The sequence below is a fragment of the Cryptotermes secundus genome, unplaced genomic scaffold, assembly GCF_002891405.2.
Source record: "Cryptotermes secundus unplaced genomic scaffold, Csec_1.0 scaffold632, whole genome shotgun sequence".
Lineage (NCBI taxonomy): Eukaryota > Metazoa > Arthropoda > Insecta > Blattodea > Kalotermitidae > Cryptotermes > Cryptotermes secundus.
Genome location: NW_019738356.1, coordinates 1797531 through 1824377, shown reverse-complemented (window position 1 = coordinate 1824377; position 26847 = coordinate 1797531). Strand labels below are relative to the sequence as shown.

The following is a 26847-nucleotide window of genomic DNA, read 5'->3' as shown; positions in this document are numbered from 1 at the left end:
AGTCCAGGATAGTACCATGAAGTAAGCCATTACCACTTCCTTCTACAGCCTTTGTGGTTCATCATTCATGAATCATTGTACCACGTGATGCTATATAGTCTGAGGCACTGACAAGATCAGCAAATAAACCTTAAATATATAAAACAGAGCTCTTCTCAGTTGCTACAATAAATATATATCCATACATAGGTGAGTAGTAAGGTTCATCAAGTAGAACAAGTTTAATCTAAGTATATAAGATATTGCCTTTGCATGTTTTGGCTACTACTGGTCATCATCAGAAGGTAAAACTAACACTACAAACAGGGCCTCACAATAGCTCAAGCGGTTAGTCGCTGGCTTTCCACTGCAATGGCCTGGGTTCAATCCCGGGTCTCGTCAAGTGGGATTTGTAGTAGAAAAGTGGCGCTGGGCAGGTTTTCTCCGAGTACTTCGGTTTCTCCTGCCAATCTTCATTCCACCAAATTCTCCATCATCATAATCACCCGGGGCAGGTACAATAGGCCAATCAGTGGCCGCCGTGCCGAGTGGACACACTGGACTCCACCCCCCACTAAGCGAAACACTACAAACACTTTACTTGTATGATGAACATATGTTGTCATAAAGGAATTCCTATCATTAGAAATTTAGACTAGACTAAAATATTGATGTAATTAAACTAACTGACTTAATGTGTTATGGCAAGTGGCATTTCCTTTTCTGTCACTTCATGCACAACATTGTCATATGGTTTCTCTTCACTCTTAGGTGCAACTGGAAAACAGTTTGAGGCAAATCGCTCACTTAGAACAAGAAATGTCAAAAATGCAACGAACTAACCAGGAACTGAAAGCGAGCTTGAAACGTATGAGAAATGAAAAAGATGAGCTCCAAAGGAAATCGGAAAGTGCACGTGATGAGAAAAAATATTCAGATCGCATCAATGAACTTACAATTATCGGTATATGATTATTTTAAAATAATATGTATTTTTGTCTACTGTTTAGTATAATTGTTTCGCATGATGAAAGTGACCTGAACACCTGCTATTTTCATTTTCCATTCCTGTGGGTTATGACACCACACAGTCCAATAGATGGGTACTTGCTAGATCCATTACAATTCACACTTTGGGGTGCCAGGAGTTTGACTCCCTAGTGCTATGCTCAAGCACCCCCTTAAATTACTATTCTGTACACTTTACGCTTAACTTTCGTGCTTTCTTACCATCCTTTCCCATCTGTCTTTACAATTCTTACTAATTTCTGCCATTGCTTTTTATTCTTGGATTACTGTCCTCCTAATGCCTATTTCTGCATCAGCATTGCTAGACCTCTTGTTGAAAATCTCATCCCTTCAAATCTTTGTTCCTTCACACCCAGATATGTGGTTTTAATCTTGCTCTTTGCTACATATTGGCCAGACTTCTTTTTCATTGTCTCTCCCAACTCCCTTACGTATGTGCCAACTGTTTGGCAGAACTTTCCGCCATTATCATCATAGTAGAAATAGTATCTGCCTGCCAGAATGTCATAACCAGGGCCCAGATTTTGATGACATGTCATCTTTTTTCGCTTGTATCCTATACGATACTCTTAAATATATAAATCTCAGATATGAGCTGCTGGTTACAGAAATGTAAATTTTATAGGTAATTTTTTGTCATTTTTTTTACATTTTTAGGTTTAAGGTCATTTTTTTATTTGGGGGGTAATTTTTTGGTAAATTTTTGGACTTTTAAGGATATTTCTTGTCATTTTTGGCAATTTTAGGGAATTTTTCTTCATATGTTTTCTGAAATGTGAATAACATGGAAGTGAAGTGTTATTTCTTTTCTTCTTTAGGTCATTTTATAGGTCATTTTTTTAATATTTTCAGGTCATCAAAATCTGGGCCCTGCATATTACATTTTTCAGTCGTATTTTAGGTAATTTTTCTGGATTTTTCTGGTCATTTTATAGGTAATTTTTTAAATATTTTCAGGTTATCAAAATCCAGGCCCTGGTCATAGCCCAGATTTCCACATTGTGAATTTTCACGGCCATGAAAATCTCAGATCTTGACCTGACATTTTGTTTTCTGTGGACAGTTGTTATGATGGTTGTGGATATGTCCCCGGTGTTTTCTGGGATGAGATGCCATTGAGTCAGGTAGATCATTACCAATGTTTTGGGGAACCTGCTGTCTCCATATAAAGATTTACATGGTGTCACATCTCAGAAAACAGTATTCTCCATTGTCATGCCATAAGAACCTCAAGTGTCACATTCCTATAATAGTCTTAACCTAAACAGGTCCATGTTATTGATATATTTAAGGTTTACAAATGGCAGATGCTTCTGTGATCTCTGTGAGTATTCATCAGGGGACTGCAGGTATGCTCAACGTATGCAGCCAACAGAAGAAAGGTTAAAGTCACAATGCATAATATTTTCTTTCATCTTTTATTCCCACCCTCTTCATCCACAGTATGACTTATTCTGTTCATGATTAGTTCTTCTGGGATGCTTGTTATTTTGGAGGAGCCCGCTGCCTCCATTTTCATTGTAGAACCTCGCATTTCTGGTATTGTACTTTCTAAAACTAAGATGCTGTCACGCATTGAGCTGAGCCCTTCTTGAGAAGTCATCAATTGTGCATCTACTCAAAAGCTTCACAGCATTTTATGAAACCCGAAGGTTCATTACCATGTTCACAAGAGCCCTCCAGTGATCCCTATCCTGAGCCAGATCAGTCCAATCTGTACCATCCCATCCTATCTCTCTAAGATCCATTTTAATATTGTCCACCCACCTGCACCTTGTACTTCCCAGTGGTCTCCTTCCTTCCAGCTTTCCCATCAATATCCTATATATATTCCTCCTCTCCCCCATTCGTGCTACATGCCCTGCCCATCTCATCCTCCTTGACTTGATCATACTGATTATACTTGGAGAAGCGTACAAGTTATGCAGTTTTCTCCTGTCACTTCATCTCTCTTTGTTCCAAATATTCTCCTGAACACCCTGTTCTCAAACACCCTCAATCTGTGTTCCTCCCTTAATGTCAGAGACCAAGTTTCACACCCATACAGAACCACAGGCAAAATTATAGTTTTGTATATTCTAATTTTTATGTTTTTGGACAGCAGTCGAGAAGACAAAAGGTTCTGGACTGAATGGTAGCAAGCATTACCTGAGTTCGATCGCCTCTAAATTTCCTCCTGAATCAGGTTTTGATTTGTTATAGTCATTCCCAAATATCTTAATTGTGCCACATTTTCAAAACATCTTTTTCCTATCTTTATATCATGATTTTGCCCTGCATTTTGGTGGTGAGACAGTAACATATACTTAGTTTTCTCTGTGTTTACTTCTAGACCAACCTCATTACTAGCGTCAATTGAAGTTTGTGTGTTTTTCTCTATGGTATCTACATTATCACCCAGTAGATTCACATCATCAGCATTGACCAATAGCTGATGTGTCCTATTTAATTTCAGTCCCACCTGGTTTTTCTGGACCTTCATAATGGCATATTCTAAAGCAAAGTTTAAAGAAGTGGCAATAAAGCATCTCCTTGTTTTAGACCATTCTGGATAAGGAAATTATCAGACAAATGTTTACCTATACAGACTTTACCATATGTTTCGTTTAAACACATTTTAATCAGCCTAACTAGTTTCATGGGTACCCCAAACTCTATCAGAATATTGTACGATGCAATAAGATGCTGTACTCCATAAAATTGTTTTTATCAGTCAAAGTCTAATGTGACTTTTACAGAACGTGACCTCAACGAAGAGATTGAACACCTGATTGAAGAAACAACTTTACAGAAGCGCAGAATAGCAGAACTTGAAAGCCAGTTGGCATCTAGGGTAACTGATCTTGGCACAGTGACTGGCAAAACCCAGAAGAAGGTTCACCCAGAAGAGAGGCCAAAGAATAAAGTTCCAACAAAAGCTCCAAAAGATAAAAGAGATGGTAGCATTGATAAGCGCACCTCTTCTCCAGAAAATGGTGTCCAAGTAAGATACAGTTTATTTGTTTGTGATTATCATTTGATTTGTACTTGAGTACAGTCTTCTGGCTTGTAGTTCAGACAGCAAGCGATGTTTCAGAGGAACACATCGCCTCATTTTTACGGTCAAAGAATAAGCCAAGCAGGAAACCAGGTAACAGGAAACACATCAGGTACACTGTATGCATATCCAAATTTCTGTATTCAATAATCACCATGATCTCATGATCGTACCTAAAATTTGAATTCACTTCACTTTTTATTCAGCCGTCTGTCTTTTCCCCTTCATCAGCACAGATAACTGGGAGTATACTATACACACACATACATATGTGTGTGTGTGTGTGTATTGTGACATGCTGCCTGAAAGCCGGTCTATAAGACGTCCATTACTAGTCAACGGCTAACAGTGCCTAGTAAATGGTTGTCCTGGAGATGAAAGTCTAACAGTGGGGTTTCCACCGTTATTTGTAATGAAATGTATTCCCATGGCAACAAGAGATTCGTTGCAAAGCAGTGGGCAAAATTAACCCTTCAATAAGGTATTCCCTATTCAGCCTGAGTGCAGGATATAACAGTACAACTTCAGCAAGAGACCAGTAGAGTTCGTATCTGACGAGAGCTAAGGACAATTGAGCTCCGAGCAGAGCAAAAGACACTTCACCGAGATAGCGGTGCGAGAGTGTACAACAACAGAAGAGGAAACTCCCAAGGACGTTGTAAATATGAATAATTGTATTTGTGAATGTAAAGAATGATCATCCACTAAATATTTACCCAAATCCAAGACCCACATAAATTTTCTTGTTGCGTTACCTATGAAACGCGCGACAACATATATATAATGTAATTCTTTATTGCTTTGTCTCTTAAGATCTACTTTTTAGATTACCCAATAGTGTGTTCTTTCAATGCAATATTGTGATTTCATTCCACATACATTAACTGTTCTACAGTTATTTAAAAAAAATTAGGTACTGCTTATAGAATGGAGGACTAGTGGAAGCCTGAAATTTATTCTTCTTAGATCTAACATTGTGCTATTATTTTCTATCCGCAGCTAAATTCTGAGCAATATGAAGCTTTGATTGAAAGATTGCAGTCAGAAAGAGATTTTTACTACAGTGAATGCTGTCGTTTGAGAGAAGAAACAGGTGCCACTGCATCCTGTACCAATGTAAGTAAAGGTAGTAAGTTTCTTTAACAAGTTTATGGCTCCCAGGATATGAGAGACATCTGTAGTGTATTATTGTTATTGTTATTATTGGAGGGGGTGGGTTTCCCCATGCAGTGCGACTATTTGTTAATCTACTATGCGTCCCAGTTTAATTTCTACTGTCATCATGCCCTTCCAGTACTGGTGCTCACTATCAGCCCCGTTCTGCCAGCGAGGTCAGCCCTTTCTGGCAGTGGTCCCCAATACTTCCCCATCTACCGGAGGAATTGGAAACTACTTGAGCAGGAAACTTTGCCTAATTTTGCTCAGAGGTCTCCTAGAGACATGAGGATCTTTTGTGTGTCGTAAATCTACGACATGAGACACACAGCTTAAAGTCCCTCCCAGAGGACTTGTTCCCTGAATTTTTCTGCCCTTAAAAATTCCACGACCTCTGCCGCGTTTGAACCCGCGTACCTTGAGTCATGAGGTGGGAACGTTACCCCTAGACTACGGAGGCTGCTCATCTGTAATGTAAGATTTTATGTCATTATATGTAACGGAAAAATGCATAATTTAGAAAACGAAATCTGATGTGACTTCTATATGTACTGATCTCGCATGTATTTTTAGCAGACATTTACCAGACAATATTTAGTTGTGAAAGTGTTCTTGAGAAATCCAGTTCTTTATATGATGATGTCTTGTATCTTACTAGTGCAGTGAACTGCAACGCAAACTCAGTGAAAAAGAGCAACAGTTACAGGAGCTGCAGCAAGCAAATCGTGATTTAATCAAAGAGAAAGAAATTCTGAGGTCTTTGCCACACAGGGAAACACATTCAACAATGACATCTCCCACTTACATAAGTCCTGGTACAGACCCAGCCTCTGGAGTGTCCTGGATGGTAATTACGAATTTTTATATTTTCAGATTTTCATTTGAGTACAGGCAATAAATATTTGTATTTTAATACACTGATTGAATAAAAGTAATATTTAAAAGATATGCTGTTTCTTGTAGATCCGTTTCCTGGAGGTTTTTATCAAATTCATGTGTGTTCTTTTGTATGAAGTATGTGAAATGGTTGCATAATGGCTAAACCATGTTTGTCTGTCCATGCATTATGTCTCAAAATTCCAGATTGTATATTCAGTGAGATTTGGTATAGAGATTTGCATAAAATTTTGTCAGGCAAGTTTAATTTTGGTTTGTATCAGTTCAGTGTAGTTGCTGCATTACATGAAGTTCGAATTGGCGAAACACATGAAAACATTGGTACTGATCATAAAATATGAATCTGATTAAGATCTACAACTTTTATTTGAAGCTTTTGTTGTTTTTACAGTGAATATTTATCATAGGTTAATAGGCCTAATTTGATCAAAAAAGCAAACTTATCCAGAAGAAAGCAGTCTTCTGGGATTTGGCACCGTGTATAAGTGGTGTTAACTCCCAGAAGACTGCTTTCTTCATAGTCACCGCCGTGAAAGCCTCAAATCTTACAAACTTATCCAGTTTTGTAATTTGTATTGGTGCTGCTAGACCACCTCTGTGGTCTAGTGGTCAGAGTTCCTAGCTACAGATCCCAAGGTCCCAGGTTTGATTCTTAGCGCTCCCAGATTTTTTGAGAAGTAGTGGGTCTGGAATGGGGTTCACTTAGCCTCGTGAGGATAACTGAGGAGCTATTTCAAGCAAATAGCTGCTCCGGTCTAGAAAACCGAAATTAATGGCCATGGGGATTCATTGTGCTGACCATGTGACACCCTCTATCTGCTAAAAGTTGACATTAACTTCGCTGACAAACGGTGGTCACTCGGTCGGTATAGTTCACTTGCAGACTAAAACCACACATTTTTTTTGTTTTTTATATTGGTGCTGCTAATGATATTTATTTTTCAGGCTGTGATAAAACATTTAGAACAAGAACGTGATTTGGCAAGAGGTAATGTTAAATCTTTGGAAGAGGAACGAGATGCGCTTCGTGAACGTCTTAAGGTATTAAAATATAATTTAGTAGAAGTTTCAAAGCTATGCAGGATTAAATTCCTTCATGTTTTATTGCTTTCTTCTCACGTGCTAAGTAGGGTTGGATAAACAAGATCTGTTCCAAGGCTTGGTACAATCATCTTATGGTTGTTTAATACATACTGTTCATTGCATCCTGTATCTCAACATATTGGTACCCCTAAAGTTTTCTCAAATTGTTTCATTGCATTTGTTATGTAATATAGAGCCTTATTTTACAATGAAGTTTGCTGGCCCTTTGCCCAGTTGTCATGCTAGAGCATCATCCGGTATTAATCTAATTCCATTAATTAATTTGTTTCATAATCAAAGCATACAACAGGACAGTGTTTTAAGGACTTTCTAGACACATTCTCTGCATGATGTTTTGAAATTCTTGGTCTGCTTACTGTGAAGAGTTCTATCTCCTGGGATGTGACACCTTGTGGTCTTACAGAAGTTTGCTCTTATTTTAAAGGAATATACTGCCTCAATCTTCAGGTACAAATATTAAGCTAAGCAAACAGTAAGCAGAGGACTCTGCTAACAGACTAACAGAGAAATTGATCTGAAAGTAGATATAGCTAATTATAAATGTATCACTGTATATTTACTTTCTAGATTGCCACAGAGACTCAGATCACAGCACATACACGACGTGGGCAGGCTATTACCGAGAGCGAGGAAAAAGTACGAAGATTAGAGGCAGAGAAGCGGGAACTATTGGCTTCTCAAGGAGCTCTTAAAGTAACAGTTTCCAGCTTGGAGAGCCAGATAGAATCATTACAGAGTCAGCTATTTGCTGCACAGTCAGAACTAACACAACGCGCACGACGTGAGAAGATAACTGACAGTGACGATATAGTACGAAAATTAGAGGCAGAGAAGCGGGAACTATTGGCTTCTCAAGAAGCTCATAAAGTAACAGTTTCCAGCTTGGAGAGCCAGATAGAATCATTACAGAATCATCTATTCGCTGCACAGTCAGAACTAACACAACGCGCACGACGTGAGAAGACTATAACTGACAGCGAGGACATAATACGAAAATTAGAGGCAGAGAAGCGGGAGCTATTGGCTTCTCAAGGAGCTCATAAAGTAACAGTATCCAACTTTGAGGGCCAGATAGAATCATTACAGAGTCAGTTGTTTGCTGCACAGTCAGAACTAACACAACGCGCACGACGTGAGAAGACTATAACCGACAGTGAGGAGAGAGTACGAAAATTAGAGACAGAGAAACGGGAACTATTGGCTTCTCAAGGAGCTCAGAAAGTAACAGTTTCCAGCTTGGAGAACCAGATAGAGTCATTGCAGAGTCAGCTATTCACTGCACAGTCAGAACTAGCACAACATGCACGACGGGAGAAGACTATAGCCGACAGTGAGGAGAGAGTACGAAGATTAGAGGCAGAGAAGCGGGAACTATTGGCTTCTGAAGGAGCTCATAAAGTAACAGTTTCCAACTTTGAGAGCCAGATAGAATCATTACAGAATCAGCTGTTCACTACACAGTCAGAACTAACACAACAGCGTGCACTGTATAACCAAATTAAGTAAGTGGCATTTAATATTCCTCTTGATTTAAGGGTTAGACATCCAGTGTTTTATTCCCAACAAGGATTTTTCTCTTCACCACCATGTCCAGAACATATCTGGGTGCTATACAGCTGCCCGTCCAATGTCTGCTGCGTGCTTTTTTTGGGGGTTAAAACAATCAGAGCATGAAGGTAACCAGTCACCACTAACTCATCTGAAGAATAAGAATGGTTGAGGTTATATCTCCACTCCCCCATATGTCTTCATACCATGATACTTAACGATACATAGCCCTAATAGCACAGTGCTTAATTAGCACAGGAACATCTTTGTTTTACCTTAATTAATGATTCATGTAATACTCGTAGGTGAGAACAGTTTTATATTGTGACTGCATCTCTTAAGAGATTATGCTGTAATAACTGCTTCATTGGAAGTAAATAACCTTCTAGCCGTTTAAGACTATTTTGACTGAGCTTCTTGTAGTATTCAGGATAGAAGAATTTTTTTTTTTTGTGTTTTTATTTCCTGTTATTAATAGCCAGTATATTTTCTTCCTTTCTTTGATTTTGACTTTTTCCAAAACTCCAGAGGGTGGGGCAGACACCTCGCCAAAGATCAGTCACTCACCTCTCACTTGAAGCAGAGGTAACCAGAGCTTCAGTGTAACAACTGATGGTTTGCATATGGAATTTATTTCAGTCTTTAGCCTTAGCATTCAATGAACAATTGAAATAACGTTTCAGGTTTTCAATGTGATGAAAATTTAGATTTTGGTCTTCTGATTTGACATCATGTAGTCATGTGAGAGATTATTACATTTTAGAGAAATGCGTTGCCTCTGTGTTCAGGTAGAATTGAAGAGGATAGATACCCTGATGATACAGGCAGAGATTCTCTGAAACATTGGTAACCACACAGGATTACATGATGTCACAGCCTGGAAGACAACACTATAAGTAACAGCTGTCTCATCTGCCACAGCGTAGCTATAGTTAACTTGATGATGACATTCAACTTGTCTGCTATTTAGGACTTTGCAAGAACAGACAGATCGTGCACTGACTGATTCACAAGGAAAAGTCATTCAATCAGAAATGGAACTCACAAATTGCCGAGAACGTGTCAGACAACTGGAAAGAGATCGAGCAAGATCAGACCAAGAGGTAGCCCTCCTTAAGAATGAGATTTCAGTTATGAGAGGAACTTTGGCGGAAGTTGATCGAGAAAAGGATGAACTGCTGGTGAGTCATGAAAGTTTGATCTAATGTTCCAGCATTTAGTGATATCCCATATTCAACTAATATTTCTGTTGGTCCCAGCATATGAACAATATATTATTTGTTCATACAGTGAAAGGTCTATTTAATGTTCCTTGATTTAAGGCATTCCCCCATTTAATGTTCAATTTCAGTGCACCTAATTCAGTAACTTTAGTGTAAAATTACCTCCAGTTAAGATTTTTCCTAGTTCAGTGTTCAAATCCACAAGTCCACAAAGAAACCTTAAATAGGGATTTTGCTGTATTTACTTACTTACTCATGGAGCTCAGCTCTTCTTGAGGAGCCCCCAATTGTGCAGCTACTCAAGAACTTCCCATCATTTTATGGAACCCGAAGGTTCATTACCGTGTTCACAAGAGCCCTCCATTGGTCCCTATCATGAGCCAGATAATTCCAATCCATATCTTCCCATCCTATCTAAGATCCATTTTAATATTGTCCACCCACCTATGCCTTGGTCTTCCCAGTGGTCTCTTTCCTTCTGGCTTTCCCACCAATAGCCTATATGCATTCCTCTTCTCCCCTTCATGCTACATGCCATGTCCACCCCATCCTCCTTGACTTGATCATTCTAATTGTACTTGGAGAAGAGCACAAGTTATGAAGCTCCTCATTATGCAGTTTTCTCCAACCTCCTGTCACTTCATCTCTCTTTGTTCCAAATATTCTCCTCAAACACCCTCAGTCTGTGTTCCTCCCTTAATGTCAGAGACCAAGTCACACCCATACAGAACCACAAGCAAAATTTTGCTGTATATAGTGTATTTTAATTTAGTAAATACTTGGCATTTAGTATAAGAAGTTAACTGACCTTCCAGAACTCATACCTCAATTTAGAACAAAATGATTTTTTGCTGAATTTGTGTTGTTATGAATTTTGTGTTGAAATAGATGTTAATAATCCAATTTTTCTGAAAGAGCAGATTTATGGTCCATACTGTGAATTTTGTGGTCGGGTTTCATAATTTCTGTAAGGGTAAAATTCTGTCAGCTAAACGTCCATAATGTGGGAGTGTGCTGTATCTTGTAAAATTTTGAAGAAACTCACAAGTGTTCCTATCGTACATATCCCAATGTAATATTAAGTTGCCTGTCAATATGTATCGGGTACACATAGGAAGAAGTCGATTTTTTTATGTTATCCCCAGTCTTTTTTTGGTTAAAAATAAATTCCATGTGAATTTTCTTTACTGTGAATTATTTACTGCAGTTCTGCATTAACTAATTAATGCTCTGCAATAGAACCCATAGCTGCAGGATCAGAAACAAAAAGCCCAATTTAGGACTGTGTCATATTATCCTGGAGGGACTGGGGAAAGCCACAGAATTTCACGGAGCATCTCCCAAATACAAGTCTACAGTCTTACTGCTACACCAACCTGCTGGGTGAAAATGATCAAAAGGATGTTGAAAGAAGTGTTTCTCTTACAGATAAACATTGACAATAAAACAGAAAGAGCAGTAACACTTGAACAGGAATTAAAGGCAAAGGAAGACAGGTTACAGAAGACAGAGGAAGCTCTAACAGAAACAAGGAAAAAATTAAGGTAAGGTGCATAAATTACCATTAAAATTTTCAACATAGTTTTATATCTACAATTTTATTAAAAGAGAACTGCGACCTTTATTGATAGTATCCTTTTGTTGGAAACACCTGAGCAGCAAAATTATGATATTTTTCTGCACTAGTATGCTATTGGAAGCATTTTGTCACCAACTTTGGAATTTATCACCACATTATGGTCATGTTCAAAGTGCTGTATCTTTGAGCTTTATATTCTTTGACATCTGTTCTGGTAGTTCACACATAGCAACAACAGATGGCAGGAGTTTTACATTTTTCCCATACTGCGGTGTTGTTCTCTTTCTTTTAATTTTTGCACTAATTAATTTCTGTTTGTTGAAATGAGGTTGGAAATAAAAATATTTTGGAAAGGGTTAAGAGTAAACAAATCTACACTTATCTTGAATATAGTCTGTGTGTAGTAGTAGGCATCAATAGAACTTTTCAGTATGTAGATGGCAAGAAATCAAAAAGTAAAGATTGTGGGAAGAAAGAAAAGTTTGGAGATGGTTTGTCCATTGACCTATATGAAATTAATGCTGTTATTGTTGTTGTTGTTGTTGTTATTGTTGTTATTATTATTGTTGTTGTTATTATTATTGTTATTATTATTATTATTATTATTATGCAGAGGCCACTTTCAGTTATGGTTTGTCCATTGACTTGTATAAAATTAATGCTGTTACTATAATAATAATAATAATAATAATAATAATGCAGAGATCACTTTCAGTTATATCAGTTCAGAAAAGTTCTTGCTTTTAGAAAGTCACTGTTGTGTATTGTAGTTCTGATTCAGGAAGCGTGCCAGAGTGACAGAAAATGGCTGGCATTGTTCAATATAAATGTCACTTCCTGTTTTAATCTCTCTCTTTGCTATTTTCTTAACTGGTTTATATCCAGGTCTACACTCACATATGGCCTTTAGTTGTTTTCTTTGTCCAGTTTGTTCATACCACTGTCTGTGTTCCCTCACTGGCACCAACCACTGGCCTGTTGAACAGGGTCCCTTAGTGTAAATTAAATAACAGGTTTCATTCCAGTTAACCATTCCTGCTTTTGAATCGCATTCTTGTTCAGAAACATCACTTTCATCATACGTCATATGGCGCTTAAAAGTGTCTGTCGAACCTGAGCATCCACAAATTCCTCTGTAGGACACCTCATCCACGGATGGCTGTACAACATTTTCAAACATCACAATTTGACCTGGTGGACAAGATCCCCTAGTACCAATCTTGTAGCATGTTGATTCCCAAGGGAAGTATAGTTGTCCCTGTGGGCAAGGAATAGGCACACAGCTTGTTGCATTGACTAGGAACTGTCCAGCCAAGCAAGGTCCTCGTGTGTATAGGCGATGGCAAGCTCCACTTTCTGACCAGAGCACATGACCTTCCTTGCATTTACACATGGCTTTTGTGGTGTTCAAAAGCTCTTTCTTGTCACCTAGTAGCACAAATTCATGACCTGGTGGGCAGGGTCCAGTCCCACCTGTAGAAAACATGAATGCTGATCTATCATAAAGATAATTAAATTATTAAGCCACTGTAATGTAATATACAAACATACATTTTAGTCTTTAAAGGGTAACTGTGAAACTGAACCCAGATTCAACTCCCAACAAAGGTAAATGCTTATCTATTCACAGCATACAGACCAACTCTGTGGCCCTCATAGCCCCTTGTCTAAGGGGTACAGTTCTTTCCCATGCAATAAAGTGGCAGGGCTGTGATACTGACCACTCACTTCCACCTAGTGCCAAGGTTGAGATCATGTGGAACAGGACTTCACTCCCCTATACATCTCTATGATAGGGTGCTTAGTTAAGTACAGGAACAACTTATCACAAGAATTTTGGGGAACTGAAATTTTCACTTTTGTAAAAATTGTATGTGAATGATGATGTTTGGAAGCACTATACTATTGCAGCAAAATTTTTATCCATCATTTAATATTGTGGACATCCAGGTGGTAACCAGTGTTTTGGAGGAACTTGCTACTTCCATCTTCTACCATGAAGATGGAAGCAGGCAAACTCCAAGGTGTCATCTCCTAGAAGACTGTAATCTGATTACTTCACTGTTTCTTGTTTAGCAATCCTGGATGAATTTGGTATTACTAATATATGCCTGACAGCTGTACTTCTGCTGCCAACTGGAAAGAAACTGTAACGTAACATGTCTGACATATCTGTACTCTTGATAGTACTATGGAACTTGGTGGCTAAGCCAAGTAATGGATCATGACGTTCCGTTAAATGTGGGAAGAAAGAAAAATAAAAAATGCATTTAATTTGTGAGTGAGAAACTTTCTGTTTGGAAGCAAGAAACAGAGATTATGTATGTAAGGTTGTGAACATATTATGTTTTGATTTATATTCATCCTGTAGATTGCAGACTTCTGGGTTGTGATACTAAACAATGCAGCCAAATTCTTCATTTTCATCCCCATGAAGACTACAAACATGATATGTATTAATTTTTTTTTATTTCTATTTATGGTCTACTTAATGACACTTTCAAGTAGCTCAGTTTGCAACCCTGAATGAGAGAATGGAACGCCTCTGTGATCTAGTGGTCTGAGTTCCTGGCTACAGACCCAGAAGTCTGGGTTCGATTCCCGGTGCTACCAGCCTTTCTGAGAAGAGTGGTTCTGGAACGGGGTCCACTCAGCCTTGTGAGGATAATTCAGGAGCTATTTCAAGGAAATAGCGGCTCTGGTCTAACAAATCTAGATTAACCACCATGGGGATTCATTGCGCTGACCGTGCGACACCCTCTATCCGCTAAAGTTGGCACTAACTTCGCCGACAAGCTGCGATCACTCGGGCAGTATAGTTTGCTTCCGGACTAAAACCACGGAGTGTGTTTGTTTTTGTCTGTTTTGAGTGAGAGCATGATTAACTAACATGAGTAAACTGGAAAAAATGTGGAAGGAAGCAGTCACGGCCTGATTGGAGATGATATTCTGGCATTTTCATGGAAGGACTGAAGAGAACCATGAAAACCTGAGTCAGAATTGTCCTAGAACTGAACTTGAAACGTCCCCATGACATAAGGTTTCATCCTGCTGAGAAACGTTATTAATTATTCACTAAGTTGAATAATGTATCAGACAGAAGATACAAATCATAAACTTGTTAGTACTTTGAATTGTGTAACCATTGTCATATGATGATAAGATATAAATGTTTGCGATGCTGGTATTTTAATACATTTATTGTGTTTCAGGACATTATCCCGCTTCAAGTTTTTATTTAAAACACTCAGCATTTTAGTGATTGGAATCAGAAGGCAGATACAGGATCCAGTCACCGAAATGTTACGTGTTTTAAATTAAAACAGGATGATGAATAATGTCAAGAAACACAATAATTTTCATCTGATGAGCTTATTTTGAGAAATTTTATTTCAGATTAACGAATGGTTTTAAGATTCATTTAGGTATCTGATTCTACCTTTGTTTTCCACAAATTCAATCTATATCTGCCACTGTTCCTCACAGTTATCTTAAAATGTGTACTGTCTTGAATTATACAAGTAAGAACATTTTCTCTCACCAATTTCATAGCACAGTCCTGTGTTTGCATCATAATGTGGAAGGTCCTTATTACAGCCACATTGACCACCAGGCAGGAATAATGTTCCTTTCTCCAGACAGGGCCCTCGTGTGAAGTGCTCGTGACAGCTGTCTCCTGAAGCCCAGTAATATTGCCCAAGTGCACCTGTTGATCTGCACTTGCATTCTGCAATTCCTCCACTTCCTATGTCTGTAAGGAGCTCCCCCTTAGGGCAAGGTCCCCTTGTGTATTGTGCATAACACATTTCATCTCTCGCCCAGAACACGTGACCAGGCTCCAGACATTGATCAGGCACACGACAGGTTCCCCGTCTTGTCCAGACACTGTCACTGCTGTAATAGTTATGTACAGTTTGTGTTAATTCAAAGTAATAGACCTCAGGAGCACAACTTTTAAGCCGTCAAAAGTCCAGGAATGCGCTAGAATAAAAATGTTTAATACCCTAGCTTTACTGGCACTTTTATGTGGGAATAAAAACTGGATAATGAAAGCAAAAAACGATATCAAAATTACAGTTACATTTCATTTAAGGGTCCGTTATGTTGTAAAGTTTCAGAAACCTACATTTATTTCTGTAAACATGTTCCCATATTCAAGAATACCTACGGTTTCATTCCTGGCAGGGACAAGAGTTTTTTCTCTTCTCCACATTGTAAAATAAAATATCAATGTAATTCAATCCAAATTCAGGTAATAAACATGATACATATTATCACATCCTCAATCTGTTTCTGGGCTTCATCTCAGAACAAGAAGTTAACATTTCTCTAAGTGTACGTTACCTGATGCTAGATTTTCCTGGCTTGTCTGAGACAGGGGCAAAATACTGCCCTTGAGGACATGGTCCACGCTTAAAGAGCATATGACACAGTGCATCTTGGGGTGACTGGGCAGTTCCAGGGGGGCAGTGACACTCTGCGTTCCCTTTAATGCCAGGTCCAAGTTCCATTGTGTGAGGACAAGGGGGACCTTGCTGAAATATCCTGTAGCACCGCCCATCTGCTGGCCAGAACAGCAATTGCCATCCACCAGGCTGGGCTGCACACGGGTTGTGAACAGGATCTGCCCAGGGTGGTGGCAACACTGCCGCTTGCAGGCACACGACACAGATCAGGAACACAGAGCCTATGCTCCTACTTCCCAACATCCCCTGTTAACAAGAATTCATTTTTCTGCTTGATCATTTTTCATAACTATTTATGTTTGCTACCATTTGGGAGGTCCTGAATTAAAATCTTGTTCTGGAAATTGGCTAACCTCACATGTTTTTCATGGTTTTCCTCAGACCCTCCAGCGAAATGCTTGTATATTACCACAAATTAGGGCACAACCATTTCTTTCTGCATCTTTACCAATTCATTATTCATCTTAGAGAATCCAGAAGAGAATCATTTTTTACTAAAATTATATAAAAATATTCTGAACTGAAGGGCAACAAGTATTCCCCGAATTGAGGAACACTGCATTAAATAAGTCAAACAACAATAAGAAGTCACCGTATAGACTTTCTCCCATTCAGTCGAGTCCGCTGTCTGGCGTTCAACAATTGCTTCCCACCCGCGACAACGAAAATCACTCTCCCTTTCCAGTAGTTATTTTCGTAGTTGTCATGAGTCTTTGTCACGAGTCGCACGGGCGAACCAAGCTGATTTAAGGGGCAGTGTAGCTTTTTAAATGAAAATGTAAACCCGTATAACTTAGTAAATATATCAACTAGGCCACATACTAGACGACCAATGAATACGAAGTTCGATTCCTGGCGAGGACAAGAAATTCTTCGCAACAGCTTTCTATCCGAAGAGTAAGGGGGGCTGTTTCCCCGAGAATAAAGCGGCCCTTGGTGTGAAGCTAACCACACAACTACATTTAATTTCGAGGTTAAAAATTCATTGAGCTATACGTACACTCCCTCACGCATCTTCATGACGCGGTGCTTAATTAAGCACAGGGACAACTTTATCTCTACCGCAAATGAAAATTAATTTATTGTGACGTTTTGCACGTATCGTGACAAGTAATTGGCAATGATTTAGCCATGTTATGCAATAATCTTAATAAAACTAGGTTAAAAATTAAAACACCAAAGACGGTTTTCGTCACAGGGTATAGAAATTTCGTGAAATCGTAAAGAATATTTGAGAGAGTTGAGCGATCGATGGAGTTTAGCGTCTCATTGTGCGCCACTTGTGCGTACGCCGTCCCTGATGAAGGCGTCTGCTTAACCGTCTGGACGCTGTCACGCCATTGCAGTGTCTCAAGATCACGGACAGAGAAATCGTTCATCAGACATTGCGCAAGTAGACGTGACTTCATTCATTGTTCTCGTGTTACGCATCTAGCCTCCGCAAAGAATCTGGAAGAACCACCTAAGTCCATGAAGCTGAGTCCTTTAGAAGCCACCAGTCGCTCAGTTACTCAAGAATTTCCCAACATTTTTATAGATCCCGAATGGTTATTACGGTATTCACAAGATCCCGCCACTGTCTCTATCCTAAGCCTAATCAATTTAATCCATACCATCCCATCCTATCTCTAAGATCCATTTTAATATTATACACCCGTACAGGTTTTTCTGCGGGGCACGCGGTAGCGTAGTCGGTTGAAGCACAATGTTACAAGCCGGAAGGTCACGGGATCGAATCCCGATGAGTTGGATTTTTTTTCAATTTACCTAATCCTTACATACGCGCTAAGCGGCCTCCGTAGTCTAGAGGTAACGTTCTCACCTCATGACTCGTGGTACGCGGGTTCAAACCCGGCGGAGGTCGTGGAATTTTTAAAGGGCGGAAAAATTCAGGGAACAGGTCCTCCGGGAGGGACTTTAAGCCGTGGGTCCCGTGTCGTAGCTTTACGGCACGTAAAAGGACCTAATATCTCCAAAGGAGGTCACTGAGCCAAATTCAAGGACATTTCCCGCCCAACAGTAGTCTCTAACGCCTCTGATAGATGGGGGAAGCATTGTAGATACCGCCAAGCCAGTAGAGGCCGAAGTCGCTGGCTCGGTCGGGACTGATGGTACGCACCAATCTCGGTAGGGTATAGAGACTGGTAGAATATCATAGAGGGAAGCACAATGGACCAATACTGGTCTCAGTGCATGGGGAAACCCACCCTCTCCAATAACTAACTAACTACATCCGCGCTATGGCCCTGTGGTCGACTCAGCATCTAACAGAAATGAGTATCAGGAATATTCTTGGGCGTAAAGGGCGGCCGGCGCGTAAGGCTAACAACCTTACCGCCATCTATGAGCCGATTGTCTAGAAAATGTGGGAACCTCAACATCTCGCAACCCTATGTGCCTCCACGGCCTGTTACAGGGATAGCTTTACTTTTACTTTACACATCTTTCTAGTGGTGTCTCGTGTGGGGGCTTTCTCGCCAAAACCCTGTATGCATTGCTCGTTTTGATGCGTGCTACACGCCCTGACCATTTCATCCTCCTTTACTTGATCAGTCTACTGTACCTACCTGCTTGGTTGTTTTATCCAGTGACGAGACTGATTCTATCCCTGCTCACGTGGAGAGCTGTTTGCATGTTGTTGCCTTGCTTAGGGCCAGCCTACGCCATACTGAAAAGCTGGATGGTTACTTTGTCGGTCTTGCGTCTCTGCCCCACCTCTGTCTTCTGGCTCCACCGGAAGTACGTAAGGCATGTTAATGTCTCTGCGTCCACCACCTCAATAAACTCCACCGCTTGTAGAATGTGCTTCAGGCATAGTACAGTTGCGTATTAACTTTTCCTCCCAGTAAGGCCACTCACTGTACTGAGTTCTTTGGCTCAAGTGTTGATGCTTCTGAGGTTCTCCGTTTGGTTTCTCGCCCAGGTGGCAGACTATCTTGACTGTTGTGGTTTTCCTCAGTAACTGTAGGCATATGGTGGGATAGTACCTTAAATTAGGCCGCAAAACTTTTATAATTGATTATTCGCTTTAACCTTAAGTGACGGGAGAACAAGGGCCGCATCTGTGGTCTAGTGGTCAGAGTTCCTGGCTACAGATTCAGATGTCTGGGTTCAATTCCCGGCGCTACCAGTTTTTTCAGAGGTAGTGGGTCTGGAACGGGGTCCACTCAGCCTCGTGAGGACAATTGAGGAGCTTATTAAGGAAATAGTGGCCCCGGTCTAGAAAACCGAGATTAACGGCCGTGGGGATTCGTTGTGCTGACCACCTGACACCCTCTATCCGCAAAAGTTGGCACTAACTTCGCCAACAAACGGCGGTCGCTAACGGTATAGTTCGCTTGCGGACTACAGGCCACGGATTTTTTTTACAGGAGGAGGAGAGAGGGGCGGGTAGACATCTGCCACCCCCTGGATTTTTGGAAACAAAACAAAATTTGAAAAGGAAAGATATACGAGTATGCCAAATATTAATACCAAAATTTTAAATTATTTTAAAAATATGTTGTACCCTGAATACTCTATGGCGATCAGTAAAAGTAGTCTTCAGTATCTTAAACTTAAGTTTGTAAACAGATTTCTTAATATGTCCTGGAAAACAAACCCCGGTGGCTCTCACGATTGCAGCCTTCCGATCATTGTACACCGTATACCTCATCTATTGAGAACGTCTTTAAATATGCCAAGAATCAACTAAAACATTGTTTCACGATGGATTGGGACGACCTCAATGTTAATTGCTTTGCTTAACGGAAAGGGCAAGCTGAATATGACATGAAATTTCGGCCTCTCTTTACCCCCTGTACGCTAGGTGGGCCCCAGAGCCGGGGGCCGAACCCCTGCCTTCCAGCCCGTCGCTATTCCTGGCGAAGAAGAGATAAATCCGTTACATGTGAGCTGTCTCGCCTCCCCAGTCTGAAATACAAGGCTTGTACAAGCGGATAAACGTAGCAACAATGGTGGGTCTTGGCTGGAATCTTACCCGTCTTACAGATTTAAAGATACGACGTGGCTGGAATTTCCAGCGGACCTAAGGAGGCAGCCGTATGAGAAATTCTTGCTGAGGACTTAGTCTTTTGTCTGTGTAAGGGCGGCCGCACACCAACTGCGTCAAGACAAGCATCAAGACATGAGACAAAAGACGCAGTCTTGCTTAATTCGTGATTCGTCAGCATAATGACTCAGACCGGTGTGCGGCGGTTTTCATAATCCCATTCGTTTCAACTGTGCTCCTTTCTTTGCCTCATGTCGCAGACATCGTGTCTTGACTGTTACATGTGTTGACGCATGCCGGTGTGCGGCCTACCTAATCTTATCCCCTGAGCACTGTCGCTGCAGATACATTTTCCGAAATCACCTGTAAACGTGAAGTTTTCCCTGTGCTTAATTAATTGAACACTATGCTAAGAAGGCGTATGTGGGGAGTAGAGACATAGCTCCGCCATTTTTGACGTCGGCGCTAGATGGAGGTAAGTTGTCAGTTTCACGTCTTACCCGCTTTACCCCCAGGAAAAAAAAGCTTCTGGTTTGGAGGCTGGATGGGTCCCAGAGTCGTCCAGGGCAATATGAAGAAGAGAAATTCTTACTTCTGCCGGGAATCGAACCAGGCAGTAGCTATACCGACTGAGCTATCCCGACTCCCAAAGCACCTGTGTTAAATCTTACGTACTTTTGAAAACCGTGCTTGGATACAACCGTCTTTTGGAGTATGTCTCGACCTCGTGGGTGTTGCGAGCCACGGTTTGAAAAACCGTGCGTTAATGACTGACTGGATGTGTAGGTGGCGCTTTAGGAAGTAATGGTAAGCTCATAAGCGCTCCTTGTAACAGATGCTAACCTGTTGTGATGATGAGTACGCGGTCATCGCGAGGTTTGTGTAGCCCCGGAGAAAGAGGAGGGAACGAGAGAGTAAGCCTAGATTACTTTCTCTTGTGGCTTAAAAGGAAGGTGAAAGTGAAATCTGATTCTCCAATAAAGAAGTGTTGACGAAAACTTAGTATATGTTTGTTTACAGTTGTAGTACCGTTCAGCTTGCAACTTAGTTCTCTTTATGAGATCAGCTTCTATGAGATTGCTCATTTTAGGACCGGGATAGCTGGATGACCGAGGGATCGGCGTTCAAATACCGATTTTTTTTTTTTATGTGGCGCTACAGCCCCAATTTGGGCCTACCTCCATGAAACTCTCCGTTTCACTTCGGTTTACTAGATCGTACACATACGGTAGGACTCCTTGTCCTCGTCGCAAGGCCTCTACCTGTAGACAAACACAGAAAAACGCACACAAACATCCATGCCCTGAGTGGGATTCGAACCCACGATCCCGGCTTCCGAGCGAGCGAAGACAGTGAACGCCTTAGACCGTTCGGCTACCGTGACCGGCGCTCAAATACCGATAGGGTCTAGAATTTTCTCCTATCCGCAACGTCCAGACCGGCTCTGGAACCCACCCAGCCTCCTATCCAATGGGTATTGGGGGTAAAGCGGCCGGGGTGTAAAGCTGACCACTCGCCTCCAAATAATGCCAAGGTCAAGGAAACGTGGATATATACGAGTACATCAACTCCCCCATACGTCTTCATGGCACAGTACTTAATTAGTTAAGCACAGGGATAGCTTTTTTTGTTACAAATAATGCGTTAGAACCCCCATATATTTTTGTTTATGTTGCCCTACAAGCCGCACTGTGTCCCTGGGGTTGACTCAGTCTCTAACAGAAATGAGTACCAGGAATTAATTAAATAATTTTCCTGGGGAGTAAAGCGCAGCCGGTGCGTAAGGTTGGCAACCTTATTGCCATCTAGATAATGTGGGAGCCTCGACGTCTCACAACCCTACGGGCCTTCACGGACTGTTACAGGGATAGCTTTACCTTTACTTTTTACTGCGCATTTTAATTATCGTAGGTTAATAATGCGTATTTAGCAACAGGAAGTAATTACTGAAAATCGCTCATGACGAGTGGCTTTAAGACTTTCTCTTGTCAGTTGTTATTTCCTGCATTACATTAAGTTTGTATTCTTTAAGTTCCATCCCAGTAGTTACTAGTCGCGAGAAAAGTATACAGGATATTAAACATTACTTCTGGAGAATGATAAATTAACGAAATTTACACTTTATTTATTATAAATCGATTCGTTATGCAACCAGAATATAAATGGGGTACGCAGGTAGCGTACTTGGTTGAGGCACTATGCTACAAGCCGGAAGGTCGCGGGTTCGATTCCCGATGAAGTCATTGGATTTTTCAATTAACCTAATCCTTCCAGCCGCACTATGGCCCTGGGGTTGACTCAGCCTTTAACAGAAATGAGTACCAGGAATCTTCCTGGGAGTAAAGGGCGGCCGGCGTATAAGGCTGACAACCTCACCGCCATCTGTGAGCCGATTGTCTAGAAAATGTGGGAACCTCGACGTCTCACAGCCCCGTGGACCTCCACGGCCTGTTACAGAGATAGCTTTTTTCTACCGGAATCTAAACGCATTTATTTTCTCTCTTGATCTGCATCTCTTGATTGTTTATTTGTTGTTTCTTTAATGGTGCTGTAAAATGGCGCAGGTTATGTAGCGTCGAATGGTGGGATGATTAATGAATCATGAATTGGAAAATGTTTGACAGGAAGCGGTCTTGGCCAAACTGCAGTACTGTCCCGAGATCTGCCAGTAGGAGTGAGGCAAGACATGAAAACCACGTGATAATTCGAACTGGCACCTCCGAAATACAAGTCAAATCAACATACCGAAATACGATCTTCTGGGTTTAAGACAGTGCATTTCAGAGAGAGTCCAAAATTTCGGAGGAACCTACCGCCTCCATCAATAGACTTGAAAAATAAGCCAAGGTTTTTTTATTTTTTGCTAGTTTATTGCTTGGCTTTACTCTTCGACACTCAATATGGAGGCTATTTTTTTCCTCCGAAACGTCTGGCTGTTTCTAAACTACACGGCGTCAAAACCCAGAAGACCGTACTTTTCATAGTTATCGCCATTAGAACCGCAAAGTCACTGTCTCAAAGTGGGCTGACAGAATATTATGTACATTAAGATGCATTTTCCATCATGGCTGCCCCTATACTCCATTTTCCATCATGGCTGCCCCTATACTCGCTATAATGTATTTTATCTTACATCCTGTTGCCAAATGCACAACCCAGAAATTTTGTCGTGTATCAGTGGGACTTTCTTGGTAGTCAATTCTCGCGTAATAATTATGTGAACAGAATAATAAAATAGCACGCGTCCGACCTTGGCAGTGTGACTGTGGACATCTTTAGCATGCTGTATAATTCTAGCATTTGTAACCAATACATCATGAACGCTTCAGTAAGAGCCATGAGGCGCAGAAGTGAAAATATCTCTCTGTGCAAGATATGCTAGATATCAGATCAGCGTCACCATCTTCATGAATTAAGCCACGATTGGTCTTTTCTGTCTTCCTGAAGAGTATATTGGTCCCTCCATCTTAACTGTGTGCGCCAAATGTTTTGTTGACTTCTTGGGTTGTTTGTTGAAATTTTTTCTTAGGTTTTGGATTTCAAATGAAAAGCCAGATCTACAGAAAATTATTTTACGAGCACACGCTCGTGTTTGAAGAGATGGACGATTCTCTCCCTTCAACTCTGATTGTCCCATATCACAATGAGTTCGCCCTCTGTATAGAGACTTTGTTGTAGTTCTTTATAGCAAAGTTTTCCAGACATTTATATTCCTTGGTCGTTTTAAAGGTTAAAAAATTAAAAAATTCTTCAAGTCCAAAATCATGGNACAGCCAGGAAATCTTCTTACAAACTTATGTGTAAGTCCTTTAAGTACTGATTGTCCCAGGTATTCACATTAAAATAATGATTTTATAAGTAATTTTAATTTTTATTATGTGGTATATTTCCTTCTTTTTAAATTTTGATTGTCTTCTAAAAATCCAGGGGGGCTCCCCCCACCCACCAGCTCCTATGCCCACAAGAAATAAGTGTAGTGGCATTCCAGTCCACAAAGTTTCTGACAATCACATTTCACCCTTTTTGCATGAGAGTCAGTGTGACACAGAGTATTGGCTGGATGAACAGAAAATTGGCGTTCGATTCCTGGCCTGGGTAGAGATGTGTCTTTTTACCAGTTTATCCAGAGTGGCTCTGGTACCGATCCAGACTCCTCACCAATGGGTGGGGGGAGGGCTTCTCCCTGTGAAGCATCTAGGGTGTGAAGCTGACCATTCACGTCCATCTAACGGTGACATTAAGGATAATTCTGTATGTGCCATATATCTTCATGGCATGGTGCTTAATTAAACACAGTGACAATTCTACCACAAAGAAAATGCCCATCCAGGAATGGTTCTAACCCATCATCTTAAGCTGTTTTTCCATAACATTTGCAAGAAAGCAAAGTTGAGTTTCTGTACATGCATTTTCTGTATTGGTGGCCATGTTTCACCAGGCTTGTGGCAAAAATACCATCTGTTTATATACCAAGTGTGGTACACTGTAACATGGAGCAAACTGAATCCCAGTGACTGACACAAGACTATTGAATTGTGTAGTCATATGATCCAACATTTGCAAAATCGCCCTTGTTGCCAATTACTGCACAAGAACGTAAGTTTGAATACAAGATGTGATGCCGTATAGCATGGTGGTTGGTTACTAATGTGTCAGAGAAACATGCTGCCTCCTTATTCAGGACGGAAGAAGTCAGTTCCTCCAAAACGTTGCTACCCCTCCACCACACTACACAGTGTCACATCCCAGAAGGCTGCAATCTTAGTGTTCATGATCATGAGAGCCCCAGATTTCATTTCATATTTATTTCCAATTCCATAGATCCAGAGGGGCTAAAATGCCATTGGATGTGGAACAAGTCCCATACATGCCTAGTCTCAAAAACGATTGAAACCAGTCAACATAACACAAACACATTAAATAATGGTTCAGTCATTTTAATATTTATAAAATCTCTTCTGTTTACCAGTTCACCTCATCAGATATACTGCATTCATGGCTCAAATCTTTGAATAACCAGTTGTGTTTCCTGTTGCTTTGTCGAGATACAGCACTAATATTGCAAACACCCTGTTGCTACAACACGGTATTCCTGTTGCCTATTTAATTTCTTCATTCCTATTCTTTGCATTAAAGCCAGTTACCATGATCATTTGTGTGTTCCTCATGGTATTTATTTCATAAGACTTCCCAGCAGTGAAAGTGAAGTGACTTTACTGTGATTTTCCCACTTAGATGACCCAGTTGGCTCTCCGTATTTGAGGTCAGTTTATGACTTGTGATCTGTATGTGAGGCAACACATGTAAAACATATATGCCCTTGCTGTTAGCCAACCAGAAGTTTTAATTTAAATTCTAAGCCACTGATGTATGATGTAACATTCTTGCCTGGCTTCCTGGAAGGAAAGAAAGTGTTATTTAAATAGGTCATGGTCACTATACCTACTGTCAGTTCACTCATCATAATCATCATATTTAATCATACAGCTATGTTGGACAGCGCTCATCATCATAGATGTATTTTAAAATTATACTATGTTCCAGAAGCTGATTCTGCTTCCATCATCAGGGGTAAAAGAGAAGAAGATCCTATCCAGTTGGGCCCATTACACAGAGCTAGTCCTAATCACTGTGCTCTTTCTAATGGCCTTGACTGGGTAGTAACATTTCCCCTATTGCACCTAATGATGAAAGCAGACCCAGTTTCTGAAAGTTTGTCTACTTTAATAGACATAGGACGATGAACAATGTCCAACATAACATATACATATAATGGATACATCAAAGTCACAGATCTTTAGAGGATTGTATTAGTACTGTGGTACTTCTTAAGTGAATGCAACGTAGTGATTATGAACATACTCCATATCAAGCGCTATTTGCTTCTAATTGCAGAAATTCAAAAACTTGTACTTTACTCTTCCAAATTGAAAGTCAGAACATAAATCAATATAGATCCATACTGGGTTGCTTGTGAACACAATTAAATTATAATTCCTGATTAATATAATTGGGACAGAAGTGAAAATATGATAATTAGTAGAGCAATACCACACATCACAAGTTCGTCTTCATTCATTCGTCAGTAATCTGTCAGACGACAGGTCCACAGTCTCTTCCAAAACAGTTCCTCCACTTAATGCGATCTAGAGCTTTCTCCTTCAAATGAGAATATCCTCTTCTGTCCCCAAGGTCATCCAGCATCTTCTTACGTCTTCTGCCTCGTCTTCTGGTTTGCATACATGGTGTCTCTGTTTTTTGGAAGAGACTATCCAGGAAAAGTGATAATATGGTAGTTTATCCATTTGCTTTCCACATCGCAGTACAGCAGCCATTCAAACCACTCTGGTCATGCCTGTTGCTATATGACCTTGAACCATCTCGAGCATCATTTGCTCCGTGCTTCAAGTTGCTGCTGATGATGCCGCTTCCAGCATCAGTTTTTAGTTTTTGATGTCTCTCTTCGTCTGATGCCTGCCGTTTGACCTGTCCAACAAGGGAGGCCTTGCCAGTAGCTACACTACCGCTGGTATAGCTCTCAGGGTCCTTGGCATACTCAAAGCCCCTCACCACGATAAGGTGGAGACACCAATGAGGGGGAAGTTCATCTTAACAGATACAAATTGTGTACTTCTCATTATGACACCATGCAATCTCCATAGATGGTTATTGGTGTTCTGGAAGGATTTACACCCTTCATCATGTTCCTTCTGCTCTTACCATTAGGAATAATGCAGCAAATTCCTCTGAGAGAAGACTACAATTTGAATTTTCAAACCTCATCTTCATATCAGGTTCAGATTTTTAACTTAAAATATGCTTTCTGATTGTGTAATGGT

At 40.5% G+C, this 26847-nt stretch overlaps 2 protein-coding genes across 4 annotated transcripts in view; one reads left to right on the top strand and one right to left on the bottom strand.

Moving 5' to 3' along the window:
* LOC111870844 (centrosomal protein of 135 kDa) overlaps nucleotides 1-26847 on the top strand; it is a 55025-nt gene that overhangs the window by 10402 nt on the left and 17776 nt on the right. For all 3 annotated transcript variants that reach the window (XM_033754025.1, XM_023863428.2, XM_023863427.2), the window contains exons 8-15: nucleotides 751-943; nucleotides 3747-3991; nucleotides 5045-5161; nucleotides 5859-6047; nucleotides 7043-7138; nucleotides 7769-8703; nucleotides 9720-9930; nucleotides 11401-11516. In XM_033754025.1, coding sequence (XP_033609916.1) covers nucleotides 751-943; nucleotides 3747-3991; nucleotides 5045-5161; nucleotides 5859-6047; nucleotides 7043-7138; nucleotides 7769-8703; nucleotides 9720-9930; nucleotides 11401-11516 — 2102 coding nt within the window. The remainder of the gene's footprint in view (nucleotides 1-750; nucleotides 944-3746; nucleotides 3992-5044; nucleotides 5162-5858; nucleotides 6048-7042; nucleotides 7139-7768; nucleotides 8704-9719; nucleotides 9931-11400; nucleotides 11517-26847) is intronic.
* LOC111870845 (SCO-spondin) lies at nucleotides 11548-18863 on the bottom strand. Its single transcript, XM_023863429.2, has 4 exons — nucleotides 18585-18863; nucleotides 15896-16263; nucleotides 15093-15445; nucleotides 11548-13024 (listed from the first exon to the last, which is right to left on the bottom strand). The coding sequence occupies exons 2-4, from the start codon at nucleotides 16258-16260 to the stop codon at nucleotides 12303-12305; spliced, it is 1440 nt and encodes a 479-aa protein (XP_023719197.1). The 5' UTR covers nucleotides 16261-16263; nucleotides 18585-18863; the 3' UTR covers nucleotides 11548-12302.